Source organism: Engraulis encrasicolus, chromosome 3, assembly GCF_034702125.1.
Source record: "Engraulis encrasicolus isolate BLACKSEA-1 chromosome 3, IST_EnEncr_1.0, whole genome shotgun sequence".
Lineage (NCBI taxonomy): Eukaryota > Metazoa > Chordata > Actinopteri > Clupeiformes > Engraulidae > Engraulis > Engraulis encrasicolus.
The window spans coordinates 9078848-9093677 of record NC_085859.1 but is presented as its reverse complement, the minus strand read 5'-3'; the positions used below and the strand labels follow the sequence as shown (position 1 = coordinate 9093677).

At 41.9% G+C, this 14830-nt stretch overlaps 2 protein-coding genes across 2 annotated transcripts in view; both read left to right on the top strand.

Moving 5' to 3' along the window:
* Positions 1–635: 635 nt before the first annotated feature.
* LOC134446515 (stonustoxin subunit beta-like) overlaps positions 636–14830 on the top strand; it is a 20514-nt gene continuing 6319 nt past the window's right edge. The window contains exons 1-4 of the mRNA XM_063195880.1: positions 636–680; positions 803–974; positions 1066–1101; positions 5423–5482. Coding sequence (XP_063051950.1) covers positions 636–680; positions 803–974; positions 1066–1101; positions 5423–5482 — 313 coding nt within the window. The remainder of the gene's footprint in view (positions 681–802; positions 975–1065; positions 1102–5422; positions 5483–14830) is intronic.
* LOC134445678 (E3 ubiquitin-protein ligase TRIM47-like) overlaps positions 14624–14830 on the top strand; it is a 2188-nt gene continuing 1981 nt past the window's right edge. Inside the window, exon 1 of the mRNA XM_063194713.1 lies at positions 14624–14830. This exon is cut by the window's right edge and continues 400 nt beyond it. Coding sequence (XP_063050783.1) covers positions 14646–14830 — 185 coding nt within the window. The 5' untranslated portion in view covers positions 14624–14645.

Below are 14830 nucleotides of genomic sequence, written 5' to 3'. Positions count from 1 at the left end.
CTGATGACATGTTGTTTTAAATATTTGTTTTAAAAAGTTAATATAGACCAATTTAATCTCACATAGGCCTAGTCAATGATACCCATGTAGATCATCATGATCATCTGATGATTGAAAATCAACATTGTTTGATTTCTGGTGTCCCAGGAGGAGTTGGGGCAGAGCCAGAGGAGATGCCAGCAGATAATCCAGTTGAAGGAGAAGGAGCTGCAGGAGCTGAGGAAGGCTGTGGAGACTCTCAAGGTGAGAACTGACTAGAGGAGAAGACAGCAGTTCTGATGGGCTGTGACACTTATGGTTTTAATGTTGTTTCCAGGGACACACATTCACAGCCGTTTAGATTTACTAGACTCAGTTTAAAGCATTTCAAGTGTGTGTGTGTGTGTGTGTGTGTGTGTGTGTGTGTGTGTGTGTGTGTGTGTGTGTGTGTGTGTGTGTCCTATCAGTCTGGTGCACAGACAGCAGTGAAGGAGAGTGAGAGGATGTTTACTGAGCTGATCCGCTCCATTGAGAAAAGGTGCTCTGAGGTGACAGAGCTGATCAGAGCTCAGGAGAAGGCTGAGGTGAGTCGAGCTGAAGGACTCCTGAAGCGACTGGAGCAGGAGATTGCTGAGCTGAAGAGGACAGATGCTGAGATGAAGCAGCTCTCACTGACTCAGGATCCCATTCATTTCCTCAAGGTAGACAACATTACTGTTAAGACTGTTCAAGATATGAATAAACACAGCAGTAGCTCTAATGATGTCTTGCTGTTCAACGGTTCTCATCAGTACCTCACCCTGTTGTGTGTTTCTCTGTGCAGAACGTGGTGTCCATCAGTGGAAGGCCTTACAGCACTGGTATAACCAGCGTGACCTGTAGCAAGACCTTCTCCTTTGAGCACCTGAAGAAATCTGTGTCTGCACTGAAGACGCAGCTGGAGGAGAAACTAGAGTCAGTCTTCAAGCAGGAGATAGTCAAGATATCTGAAACAGGTTGGACAAACATATTCATTATAACATATTCAATTAGGTTTTAAAGTGAGACGCGACTCTATTGATTTTTTCCCCCTCTTTTTTCTTGAAGCTGTGAAAAATATCCAGATCATCGAGAGCATACATTGTGAGTTAACCTTAGGGGCTATTTTTGAGGGTTTTTTTAGGTTTTGTGCAGTGTCTACTTAAATGGTTCCTGTGCCCACATACTTTGACCTAACATTAAGTGGCTGGTACCATTTGAAAGAAGGCACTCTGTAGAATCCACAGGAAGTGACTGGAACATGCTGTGATGTACTGCCAAGGACTGACAGGGTTTGAACATCTTTTTTTCTGACAGGCGGTTTTAGAAACTCTTGGAAATTACTACATTTCAGCAGTATAGCTGATATATCTGGCCTTGGAAACACATTTGATACTTACTCACAGGTCTACAGAAGCTGTTTGCCAAAGGGGATGTTGGTACAGCTATATATGACTCAAGACAATTATGTGTGGATATGCACATGCGTTTTTCCATGTGTTTTATTGTAGACCTTTTGATTAGTGAAAATGCACCCCATAAATAAGGTCTCACTGTTCAAGAACAGTTTGAGCTAGAAGCCTCATGATGGTCTCAAATGAAAGCTTACCCCTTGAGGTGTTCTACAGTCATCTGCCTTTTGGGTAGTATTACAGAGATGTTACTGTACTGTACTGTACGGTACTGTACACTATGTACAGAAAGGGGCATTCTTGAGCAGATTTGAGATTCCTCTGTCCCTGGGTGTGACACAGAGCTATATGACTCATTTGAAAACGTGGACTCTAGACTATCCTCCAGTCTTTGAATGGAGTTTCTAGCTCTTGCTTTGAGGGAGCTGCAGTCATTCAAAGCAAATGAGCCAACACAAAGCTGCGTAAAACAGGACCTGACTACTTCTCTTCTAAGGCTTGTCTTTCAGGGTAGGAATGTCACAGAGCCACTCCAGTGGTGCCCATGTAATCAGCAGGGTCTGGGGATCATGTGGAATACCATTGATCATATGGGTCATTCCACGCCAAATCAACAAGTGCCCACACACTTAGGTCTCAAAAAATTCTGAAAATATTACCAAGTGTACCCATGGTACTTAAAGTGGTAGTTCGCTATTTTAGACATTAAGCCCTGTTTGTGTGACTTATGGGGTGAAGTAGAGATGTTCTCATCACAATTTTGACATTTGGTGCTGAACGGAGCATTTGGGTATCCAAGACTGCAGCCCCCCCACCTTTACATTGACTCCAATAGAGCACTCAAGCAATCGATTATAAAATGGCATTAAACTTTTGTTTGAGAAGACATGGAACTCACCGTGTGGTCAGTGGTAGACAGCGATAAATTGACCCGAAAATTGCAGCGAAATATGCCTTCTAACTGTTGTTTAGCATTTGGCGGACCTATTTTTCCCCAGACGCCGTTGAATAGCAGTAGACATCCAGCCAGTAGGTAGCGATAGTGTGTTGTTTATGTAGACATCAAGGAGCGAGGTAGAACGGCTATCTTTGAGCGGGCCTGGCTACAAAAACTACAGCTTGCATACAAACCATAGATAGTAACGTAAACAAACGCACCCCCATTTCCGGTCGCGCGGAGTAATACTAGTCAAACCAATACAATCAATGAAGACGGCAAATAATGAATATATCTTCTCTGGAAGCGTGTTTCGCGGTGATTTTCGAGCCAACGTATCGCTGCCCACCTCTGACCACTCGGTGAGTTTCATGTCTCTGCAAACGAAAGTTTAATGCCATTTTATGATTGATTGCTTGAGTGCTTCATTGGAGTCAATGTAAAGGTGGGGGGGCTGCAGTCTTGAATACCCAAATGCTCCGTTCAGCACCAAATGTCAAAATTGTGATGAGAACATCTCTACTTCACCCCAGAAGTCACACAAACAAGGCTTAATGTTTAAAATAGCGAACTACCACTTTAAGAGAAACGCTGTACATTTATTTGAATGTAAGATGTATACTCTCCGTGTTACAGCCAATTTTACTGGGGGAGGGGGGTGCCCATTTTGTTCACACTCTTTTTTTTGTCAAAGTTCACAAGCCCCTAGCTCAATAACTAAACCATGTAGGAAGCTCAAATTTGGCATGCTGGTACATAGATAGGAATCCTGCATCGTCATAGCATTCCCTCAAAGATGATACAAATTGTACTGGAGTTTTTGGCTGTGCTCTGTTTAGGCCTTCAGAAGACATATTTGTGCCCAACATAGCCTCTTGATTTTTTCCCCTTGTAGAGACAAGTAGGAACACTCTCATAAAAAGCTATAAATAGAAAGGAAACCCCATCAGTGTTTGAAAAGAAGACCTCACAAGTCTGACAAATCATTTGGGTGTCATTTTCAGAGCTCCAGAACCCCTTGTGGGATTGTCCACAGATTTTTATTTTATTTTTTTCTTCATTCTCCATGAATTCTTCTTTTTAAAAATGCCAATGAGACTTGTCTTATGTGATGTTTTCTTTTTTAATTTCCAACCTGAACATGGGCACCATGCACATTGAGAGCCATATGTTTTCTATGCGTTTCTTCCGCTGCCATCTGCTGGTCAAAAAAAGTAACAACATGACTCTTTGTGCCTGACCTACTGTCTCTTTTGGTGTGCGAACCTGCTCCCACATTGAACGCTCCTGAAATCATTGAAATTGAAAGGGATACCTGCACCCCTGCACAAGGACTATCAGGTGATCATGTCTGGGCAAAATTTGCATTTGATTATTTAGTCTTTACATTAAATGTTATAGAAATCATGTTGCTCTCTTTTTGCATTTTGCCCATGTTCAGGGTGGAAATTAAAAACGAAAACATCACATAAGACAAGTCTCATTGGCATTTTTAAAAAGAAGACTTCATGGAGAATGAAGAAAAAAATAAAATAAAAATCTGTGGACAATCCCACAAGGTGTTCTGGTGCTCTGAAAAGGACACCCAAAATGATTTGTCAGACTTGTGAGGTCTTCTGGTCAAACACTGATGGGGTTTCCTTTCTATTTATAGATTTTTATGGGAGTGTTTCTACTTGTATCTACAAGGGGAAAAAATCATGAGGCTATGTTGGGCACAAATATGTCTTCTGAAGGCCTAAACGGAGCACAGCCAAAAACTCCAGTACAATTTGTATCGTCTTTGAGGGAATGCTATGACGATGCAGGATCATACAGACCAAAACTGACAGTTTAGCTCTATGTACCAGCATGCCAAATTTGAGCTTCCTACATGGTTTAGTTATTGAGCTAGGGGCTTGTGAACTTTGACAAAAAAAAGAGTGTGAACAAAATGGGCACCCCCCTCCCCCAGTATAATTGGCTGTAACACGGAGAGTATACATCTTACATTCAAATAAATTTACAGTGTTTCTCTTAAGTACCATGGGTACGCTTGGTAATATTTTCAGACTTTTTTGAGACCTAAGTGCGCGGGCACTTGTTGATTTGGCGTGGAATGACCCATATGAAATATATGGAAGTGTAGGCAAAAACAGCACAATTCTTGAAAAAAAAAAAAATCCACAATAAAGTGGTTTAGTTTGAGTGGAGTTGTACAACTTGTGGTTGAAATAGAGTTAAAAAAGAATACACTTTCATCAACCTTGGATTGTAATAACAGACATTTTGAGACCATGCTGATAAGGATATGTTCATGTTTGGATGTCCACTCATCTTAGGAAGGTAAGGAGACATCAGGCGAGGAGCGCTTGAGGGGGTCAAATTTGAAAGGTGACATTGAGTAATAAATTGATAATAATGCACATGAAATATGTTAGCTTTCCAATGATATATAATGTTCCTGGGTTTATTACACCACCTGGATTTTAAACAATTGCGGAATGAAGATCAAGTTGAAGTTCAAAGTCATTCGGGTCGCCCCCGGGTCGCCTTACAGTCAAGGGGTGCACACACACACACACACACACACACACACACACACACACACACACACACACACACACACACACACACACACACACACACACACACACACACACACAGACACACACAGAGACTGAAAATGAACAGCATGTCTGTGTCTGTGTGTTTTCATCACCAGACAGGTATGTGAGTCCATATTCTTTGTGTATTTACTTACAAGACAAGTGACTTGATTGTTGTGGGTTTAAGCCAATGGTAACTTCAACCAGTAACCCACGAAGGCATTTGCTTCACTGGTTACCAAACAGCATCATGCAAAATCATTTTATAGACACTGAATATGCACTGGTCTGATTGATTGTCGTTTTGACCAACAGCCTACAAAGGCATTTTATAGACATTGGTTATGCCCACCCTCTGATAACTTCCAGGATATGGCAGATTTCCCAAAGTATTGCTCGGAAGAACTCTGAAGTTGATGCCTCGTCCTCCGAAGCCATTAGATGTGAGATGCATGTGGGTGAATGTGTGTCTCTGTGTTGTTCTGCAGATACGGATCCTGAACTCCCTGTCAGAAGAACACACAGCAAGGAAGGCCTGCCACCACACAGTAAGTCTTTACTGTATCAGTATATTGTGCAGTGGAGGAATGGTGGGGGTGGGGGTTAGGTGGTGTTGAGGAGTCTGACAGCTGAGGAGTAAAAACACTCTAGAGATGCCACCAGGAGGTGTGTGTGTGTGTGTGTGTGTGTGTGTGTGTGTGTGTGTGTGTGTGTGTGTGTGCGTGTGCGTGTGTGTGTGTGTGTGTGCAGGGAAAGGGGTGGAGGAGACTGGAGGTGCAGCCCTGTGGTAACTCAGACAGCAGTCATAGCTACTGTATGGGCCAACTAGTGGTATCAGGGGGTTAGATGGGCAGCCCTGCTTCCTATAGGTGAACTTAGGCTTGGGCGATGTCCCCCTAATTGGCAGCTGACGATGTTTACAGTGAGACTATGCGATGGACGATGACATCGTCGTCGTTGGGGGGGGGGGGGGGGGGGGGGGGGGGGATGTATATTATTTTTTTTATTACATTTTTTTTTAAATTATCATATGTTTCGTTTTTTTTGGCTTTCGCTAAGCTATTTTGTTTTTATTTGCTTTAAGAGTAGGCCTAAGTCAAATATATTAACAGTTTTTAAATTCTTACCAAAAAAAAGTTTAAACCTCCTCCAGCTGCGCTACTGTCTGCAACAGAGATCGCTCCTCTGCTGTCTGTGAGAGCGACTCTCCCCGACCGACCCCTCCCCATCGCCCTTCCTGTCTCTCGTGTCACCATCAGCTGCTTCAAGCCCGCTCTTCCAAACTCCACCGCGTGGAAACTTATTTTCAGTAAATTTCGCGATGCAGCCTACTGCAGGCTGCTACTAGAGTGTGTTATTTAACGGCGTAGTTCTATTTCAAGACCAGCTGTGTCACTGAGTTTTTTGCATACCGGTACATAACTTTAGCCATGCAGGGAAGCCCAGAACGTTTGTCAAATGGAAGAGATGAGAACCCACGCGTGCCTTCTCGAGGTTTTGCAATGGATTTTAGCCCGAGTTAGCAAATTACCCGACGCGAATGTTTCTTAAGCACACGGCGAGACTTTTTAATTCATCAATGGAAACAATTGCGGTGAAGCCACAAAGACGCGGGCAGACATGGAATCGCTTGCGCTCCCTCTTGGCAGTGGGCTAATCAGAAGTGTAGCCTACAATCTTGTGTGGCTACTTCACAAGACATCTCCATCGCGGAGAGATTAAACATTTCCGTTAAACATGAAATGGTAAACTGTCGCAATTGCTGAACGATTTGTTGCTTTCACTTAGGCTACTCCGGAGGGAGAACCAATGCCTCATGACTCTCCGTTGTAGAAACTTGGGTCACATAAATAAATGTAGGCAATCAGACACTTACTTGAACTCATATGCAGCAAACAATAGTAGGGCTTAGCTCACAAGGTTTTTTTTATTCCATTACGGTTTTTTTCGTAGCTATAAAATTCACTCTGCTTGAGCTGTTGACAACCTCGGTCCGTTCTGTCCTGCTACCTGCGCAGTCCGCTGCTACTAAGGATTTTACGGTAATGTTTCAGTTTATTGCAATGCCAAGCACCGTAATGATGACAATAGCAGCGGCTTCAAAAATACAAATTCCTTGGCATCACGATGTTGGCTGTCCATCGTGATGCCAGCTGTCCATCGCAGATGGAGGATGACATCGTCTATCGGCACAACCCTAGGTGAACTATTCCACAGCAAAGCATTCTAACTCACCAGACATAACATCCCATTCATTGTCAATGGGGTTTTATGTCTGGTGAGTTAGAATGTCCATACCACCAAAGCACCTAAACGTGGCATGGAAATCTACAGGTATATTGAAGAGTGAAATGTGGGTCACCAGTAGCCTAGAAATCTAGACGCCCCTAGTGACAGCTTTTTGCTGTACGGGTCTGGCTTCGCTAGGCTAGGTCACAAGACCAAACAAACAAAAACAGCTGAGAGCAAAGCATGAAGGATATCTGGGCTTCCATAACTCCCATGCAATGCCCTGCCATTGACTTCAATGTTAAACGCAGCATTCCAGTTACTAAGACAAAGAGCTTATTACCAAATATTGAACACTGAAATGTAATTTAGAAGGAACAAAATTCCAACTGTTTTGATGTAAATGGGGAAAAAAAGAAAGAAATTTGGATTACAACACTACAAAACTGTTTTGCTTAATAATTTGGAACAGAGCATTTTAAGTTTTTTATTATTTAAAAAAAAACTGTTATCATTGGATGGTTAATTCAAAAACGTTTTGATTGTACTCTAATGGCTGATGACTTGAAAATTATGATGACTGTCATTTATATTGATTATTTGGGGAAACAGCGAAAAATGTCATTTGCGTAATAATGTGCAATGCTGTGTAAGTTATATGATATTGGGAAACACATGTCTGATTTCTTCTGGTGACTTGTTGCAGTGCAAAGCTGTCCTGCCATTTAATCCACAATCTATAAAGGGATCTACAGAGTGCACCCCCATCTTTACCTGTGTGTTTCACAGGAGATGCTGCCCTGTCAGATGTCTAAAGCTGGATAGTCATAGTGTCACTTCATCATATGATCTCCACTTCTTTGATCTTATGGGGAGCATATTGTGTTATTCATGCACTTATTTAGACAATTGTGATGTTNTCTGTCTCAGTGTCTGATGGCCAGGCTCTTATGGCTGAACCAGTGACCAGAGAAGACTTCATGAAGTGTGAGTTGGACACCCCACATGGACGTAGTCACACACACACACACACACACACACACACACACGCACACACGCACACACTGTACACTTACCAGCACACACACACACACACACACACACACACACACGCACACACTGTACACTTACCAACACACACACACACACACACACACACACACACACACACACACTGTACACACACACACACACACACACACACACACACACACACACACACACACACACACACACACACACACACACACACACACACACACACACACACACACACACACACACACACACACACACACACACACACACACACACACACACACACTCTCTCCAGGGCTTTTTCTAGGAATTTTTGGAATGAGGGAGCATCATGGCAGGTTGCGGGGGATGAAGGGGGGAATTTACTAGGGGCGCTCAAAAAAGTAATTTAATATATTTTAAAAAAAAGAAGTATGAGGGTGCACCCGAGGAGGTATGAGGGTGGAGCGCCCCTATTTCCCCGTTCAGAAAAAGCCCTGCTGTACACTTGCCAGTACACACACACACACACACACACACACACACACACACACACATTAGAACTAAAACGTGTGTGTCATGTTTTCTCCTCCAGATTCTTGTCACTTCACTCTTGATCTCAACACAGCACACAGATTCCTCCATCTGTCTGAGGGGAACAGGAGGGTGGAGAGGAGACCTAAGGCCCAGTCATATCCTGATCATCCAGACAGATTTGATGGGTGGGATCAGGTGCTGTGTAGAGAGGGTGTGTCTGCACGCTGCTACTGGGAGATTGAAGGGATTGATGTGTGTGATGAAATAGCAATGTCATATAAAAGCATCAGTAGGAAAGGAGGGGGTGATGAGTGTTTGTTTGGAGCTAATGATCAGTCCTGGAGGATTCACCTTTACAGCTCCAGCTCCCATATCCATCACAATAACAAAGAGACTAATCTCCCTCTAGTGGCCAGCTCCAGAATAGGAGTGTATGTGGATCACAGGGCAGGAACTCTGGCCTTCTACAGCATCTCTGGAGACACAATGACCCTCCTGCACAGAGTCCACACCACATTCACTCACACACTGTACCCTGGATTTGGGTTAAATAATTATAGAACATCAGTGAAGCTGTTGTAAGTCCCCCCATCCCTTACAGATAAATGCTGCTCATGTGGCCGTGACGGCGCGAACACAACAGAAGACACCAAAGCTACATAGAGCAGTGTTAATGTCGTCAACCATGACTATGACTAAACTATGGAAGAGACCAAAGCTATATAGAGCAGTGTTAATTTTGTCAACCATGACTATGACTTAACTATGGAAGAGACCAAAGCTACATAGATCAGTGTTAACTGCATCAACCATGACTATGACTTAACTATGGAAGAGACCAAGGCTACATAGAGCAGTGTTAATGTCGTCAACCATGACTATGACTAAACTATGGAAGAGACCAAAGCTACATAGAACAGTGTTAATTTGGTCAACCATGACTATGACTAAACTATAGAGAGTCCGGTAACACTTTATTTTAGGGATACATCTATTAGCACTAATACATACAATATTAATGCCTGTGTAAGTAACTTGTAAGGCATGTACTAAGCAAAATAAGACAGTTGTTAAGCATGTATTCAAAAATGTCTTGTTCATGCCCAATTAGGGATTTATTACTAATATAACCTTAGTAAGGACCAGTAAGCCTATATTTCTATTTATTAGTAAATAGTAAGTGGCAGAATACAATGTGTATAAGCTCCCGACACACTGTGTGAACAAACCCTGAACAGTGTGAAAACAGATGCGGAATAAGGGTCCCTATTCTAAAGTGATGCATTGGTCAGCCCAGATGGCTCAGGGCCTCCACACTACCAAAGTCCCCCTCGTTACCTAGGGCCCCCAAACCACCCAGGCCCACACTACCTAGCCCCCCCTCCAATCTACAAAGTGTAAGGGTATATTAAACAATTGGTACATTTCGAGCTGAGTCATCTAGTTTTCTCTTGTCCATAATATTTTCAGGAAGGTAACAGGAGTCTTTATATAGCAACGATTGAACGTACACTTGTCAATGGCGGTGGGTGGGTGAGATGTAATTTTTTTCATGTACCACTGAGTTTTAATTGTAAAAAAATTTAAAATAAAATAAATGCAGAATATTAGAATAATAGTTTTGAAACAAAACTAAACTATTATTTTATGATAATTAAGTTAATGTTTGAGAACATTAGCTTCAAGAAGTGCAGTGCATGATGGGTACGCAATCTAGGCCAACAGACAACCTACCCAGCTCTGAGCCTACGTCCTTAGCATACTCACTCGTGAAATTTAGTTGCTATCCAAACAATTTGCCATGTACGTAACAACAGAAATATTATCATTGCTGCATTGGCCATGCATTGCATTTCTGACTAAGGGCGTACCCATCATGCACTGCACTTCTTGGAGCTAAGTTTCTCAACATTAACTTATTTATCACAAAAGAAAAGCTTAGTTTCGCTTCCAAACTATTACTCATCGTTATATTGTGCATTTATTGTAGGGTTTTTACAATTAAAACTAATTGGTGTATGAAAAAATTACATTTCACCACCCACCGTCAATGAGAAGTTTACGTCCAATCCTTGCTATATACTGCTTCCAATTACTCAGTAATATATTAAGTAGAATAAGTGAGAACTACATATCTAATGAGTCTAATGCAAAATCAGAAATGTTCTTACACTTTGCTTTCCCCGGGGGGGGGGGTAGAGTAGGGGCCCTAGATAGTGTCGGGACCCTAGGTAGTGCGGGGGCCCTAAGCCATCTGGGCTGAGCAATGCATCACTTTAGAATAGGGACCCTTATTCCACATCTGTTTTCACACTGTTCAGGGTTTGTTCACACAGTGTATCAGGAGCTTATACACATTGTATTCTGGCCCTTACTGCTTACTCATAAATAGAAATCTAGGTCTACTAGGTCCTTACTAAGGTTATATTGGTCATAAATCCCTTATTGTGCACGAACAAGACATTTGTGAATACATGCTTAACAACTGTATGATTTTGCTTAGTACATGCCTTACAAGTTACTTACAAAGGCATTAATATTGTATGTATTAGTGCTAATAGATGTATCCCTAAAATAAAGTGTTACCGAGAGACCAAAGCTATATAGAGCAGTGTTAACTTCATCAACCATGACTATGACTAAACTATGGAAGAGACCAAAGCTATATAGAGCAGCGTTAACTTCATCAACCATGACTATGACTTAACTATGGAAGAGACCAAATCTACATAGAGCAGCGTTAATTTTGTCAACCATGACTATGACTAAACTATGGAAGAGACCAAAGCTATATAGAGCAGTGTTAATTTTGTCAACCATGACTATGACTAAAATATTTAAGAGACCAAAGCTACATAGAGCAGTGTTAATTTCGTCAACCATGACTATGACTAAACTATGGAAGAGACCAAAGCTACATAGAGTCACTGGTCTTCATGAGCAACACGAGTGATAGAGGATGACCAAGGAGCTCTACATAAGGGGAGAAGGTGGTTCCATAGAACTCCATTCTTACTTACTGTAGCATTGAGGATGACTGTTCAAAGCAGAGTGCAAACATTCTGACATTCCTATTGGCTCTGGCAACTGTTGCCGAACAGCATCATCATAGCTCATTTGCATAATATTCAATGAAGTTTGTGGATATTTGCTGAATATTCACTCAAATCTTCTTTTGTTGCCCAAATCACTTGTGTCTCTTCTCCTGCCAGTTACTCCAAACAAAGTCAATTACTTCTTCTGTCACCAGTGTCGCTCTAGTGGCTTCTGGTGTTTGTGCCACAAGGCATAAGCTGTACACCACACACACGCACGCACGCACGCACGCACGCACGCACGCACGCACGCACGCACGCGCACACACACACACACACACACACACACACACACACACACACACACACACACACACACACACACACACACACACACACACACACACACACACACACACACACACACACAGAGACAGACAGACAGACACACACACACACACACACACACACACACACACACACACACACACACACACACACACACACTATTCTATTCTATTAGACAGAGACACACATGAAGATATTGCAGTAAATTATTCACTATTTGACATTTTGGGTATGCAGGGTGTTCATGTAATCAATGTCATTGTAATGTAATTCTCTCATCTCTGTAGAAATACTGTATCTGTTATATCTTCATGAACACAGGCATGTTCCATATCAAATAGAACTTGAGTTTGATTTTACACCACTGATCATATTGAACTACATTCAGTTGAATCACACACTGATGATAGTACTATGTACTGTAGGTGCATCGTTTAGATATTATTGTTTCTGGTTTGATATGGGGATGGTGTAACACTGTTTTACTTTTGTGTTTGTAATTAAAGTGTGGAGTGCACCTGATGAAGACCTTTATGTACAGTAGGTCCAAACGCTGTGTGTTCCTGTCAAATAGATCACAGCAAGAGAGATGTACTGTATGGGTTGTGGTGAATGTATGAATTTCAAATATGTATACATTGACCTTGAACAATGATTTAATTAAGACTCGCTCATATGGGGGTCACATGGTTGTAATCAGACTGCTTGTATTTGAGGTGACAAGAGAGACGTTCTGTATGGGTTGTGGATATTCTTTTTACTTTTCTGACCTGTATTGATGCACTTGGTGAAAGACTTGTAGACTTCTGTACATGTATGTAATAAAATGTTTACTCATCAACTTTGAACTGCTGTGAATGATTTCATAAAGACTCACATGGTAGTCACATGGTTGAATCACACAGTGATGATAGTAGATGCATCGTTTATATATTCTTGTTTCTGGTTTAATATGGGGATGGTGTGATACTGTTTCACTTTTGTGTTTGTAATTAAAGTGTGGAGTGCACCTGATGAAGACCTTTATGTACACTAGGTCCAAACGCTGTGTGTTACTGTCAAATAGATCACAGTATGGGTTGTGGTGGATACTCTATTTTCTTTACTGATGCACTTGGTGAAGACTTGTAGACTACTGTACATGTATGCAATAAAATGTTAACTCATAAACTTTGAACAGCTGTGAATGATTTGATAAAGACTCATGAGAATCACATGGTTGTAATCAGAGACATCTGATTGGACAGCAAGCACTACAAGGCAGCAAATCACAAGTATCGGTCTCTCTCACACACACACACACACACACACACACACACACACACACACACACACACACACACACACACACACACACACACACACACACACACACACACACACACACACACACACACACACACACACACACACACACACAACCAGAGCTGTCCAGTATAAAGTAGAATTAGAAGTACTGTTACCAGTGTAATTTCAACACTAGCATGATGTTACATAGTTGCAATCATTATCATAATCATAATCATTGTTGTAATTGCATCCATATCAATACTTCTACTTCTACTTCTACAACTCGGCACACAAACTACATCACCGGCCTGTCTCCCGAGGACAACGAGGAGCCGGACATCACAAACCTGGACGTGGACCACGACTTCTTCCAGGACAAGATCTGGCCCCAGCTAGCCCACCGCATCCCTGCTTCATTGGCCTCTGAAATGCATATGGTTAGTTTAGGTTGGAGGTGTTAGTTTAGCTAGTTAGTCAGTTAGTTTAGGTAGGGTGGCCAAGACAAAGTCTTACTGAAGTTTTGGAATGAGGAGTCCGCACACTTAAAATCCTAAGCCATTTTTTTTTTTTAATTCTGTGGCAGGATTACTGTTCAACCATTGTCTTCTTCAGATTCTCAACCATTACTATAATATGGAGAATCTGAACAAGCCAAACCACAATTCTTCCATGGATAAAATAAAAATATAAATAAAGGATTTTAAGTACAAACTCCTCAAAACTATAAAATGCATTTGCAATGCATTACATTACATTATATTGCATTACATTACATTTATCTGATGCTTTTATCCAAAGTGACTTGGGCTACAGTTATTACTGTACGCTGTATTGGATACAGCAATCTCTCCAGAGTAGTTCAGGTAGGGACACACATTTACTAAGTGGGACTCGAACCACCGCCCTAAGTAGGCCACAGCTGCCCATCACTATCAGAACATGGTGACAGTCCTGGCAAATACAGGGTGTTACAAACATCACCACGAGTTGTCAATAAACATCTGAAAATGACATTAAAACCAACTATATTTGTTTGTTTGACTATCAAGATCGGTGTGGAATTATTTGATACAGCCTGTGTCATGTGTTTGCTGTTACTAAACATGACCACATGATGGCAGCAGTACTCCATAAATAAATACTCCACCCCATCCAGGAAGTTTGGAGCGCCACATGAGAAATCGAAACTAATGTGGACTTGTTCTCAAGGAGCTGTGGTGAGCTGTGGCCTACCTGTCGCCGATTTCTCCCGAAAATGGCTGAAGCCATGGCAGGTAACCAGGACATTTTCATGTGTCCTATTTGTTTAGATCTTCTTAAAGATCCGGTTGCTCTTAATTGCGGACACAATTACTGTTTGGGCTGTATTGAGGACTGCTGGAATGAGGAAGACGTGAAGGGAGTTTACAGCTGTCCCCAGTGCAGAAAGACTTTCACTCA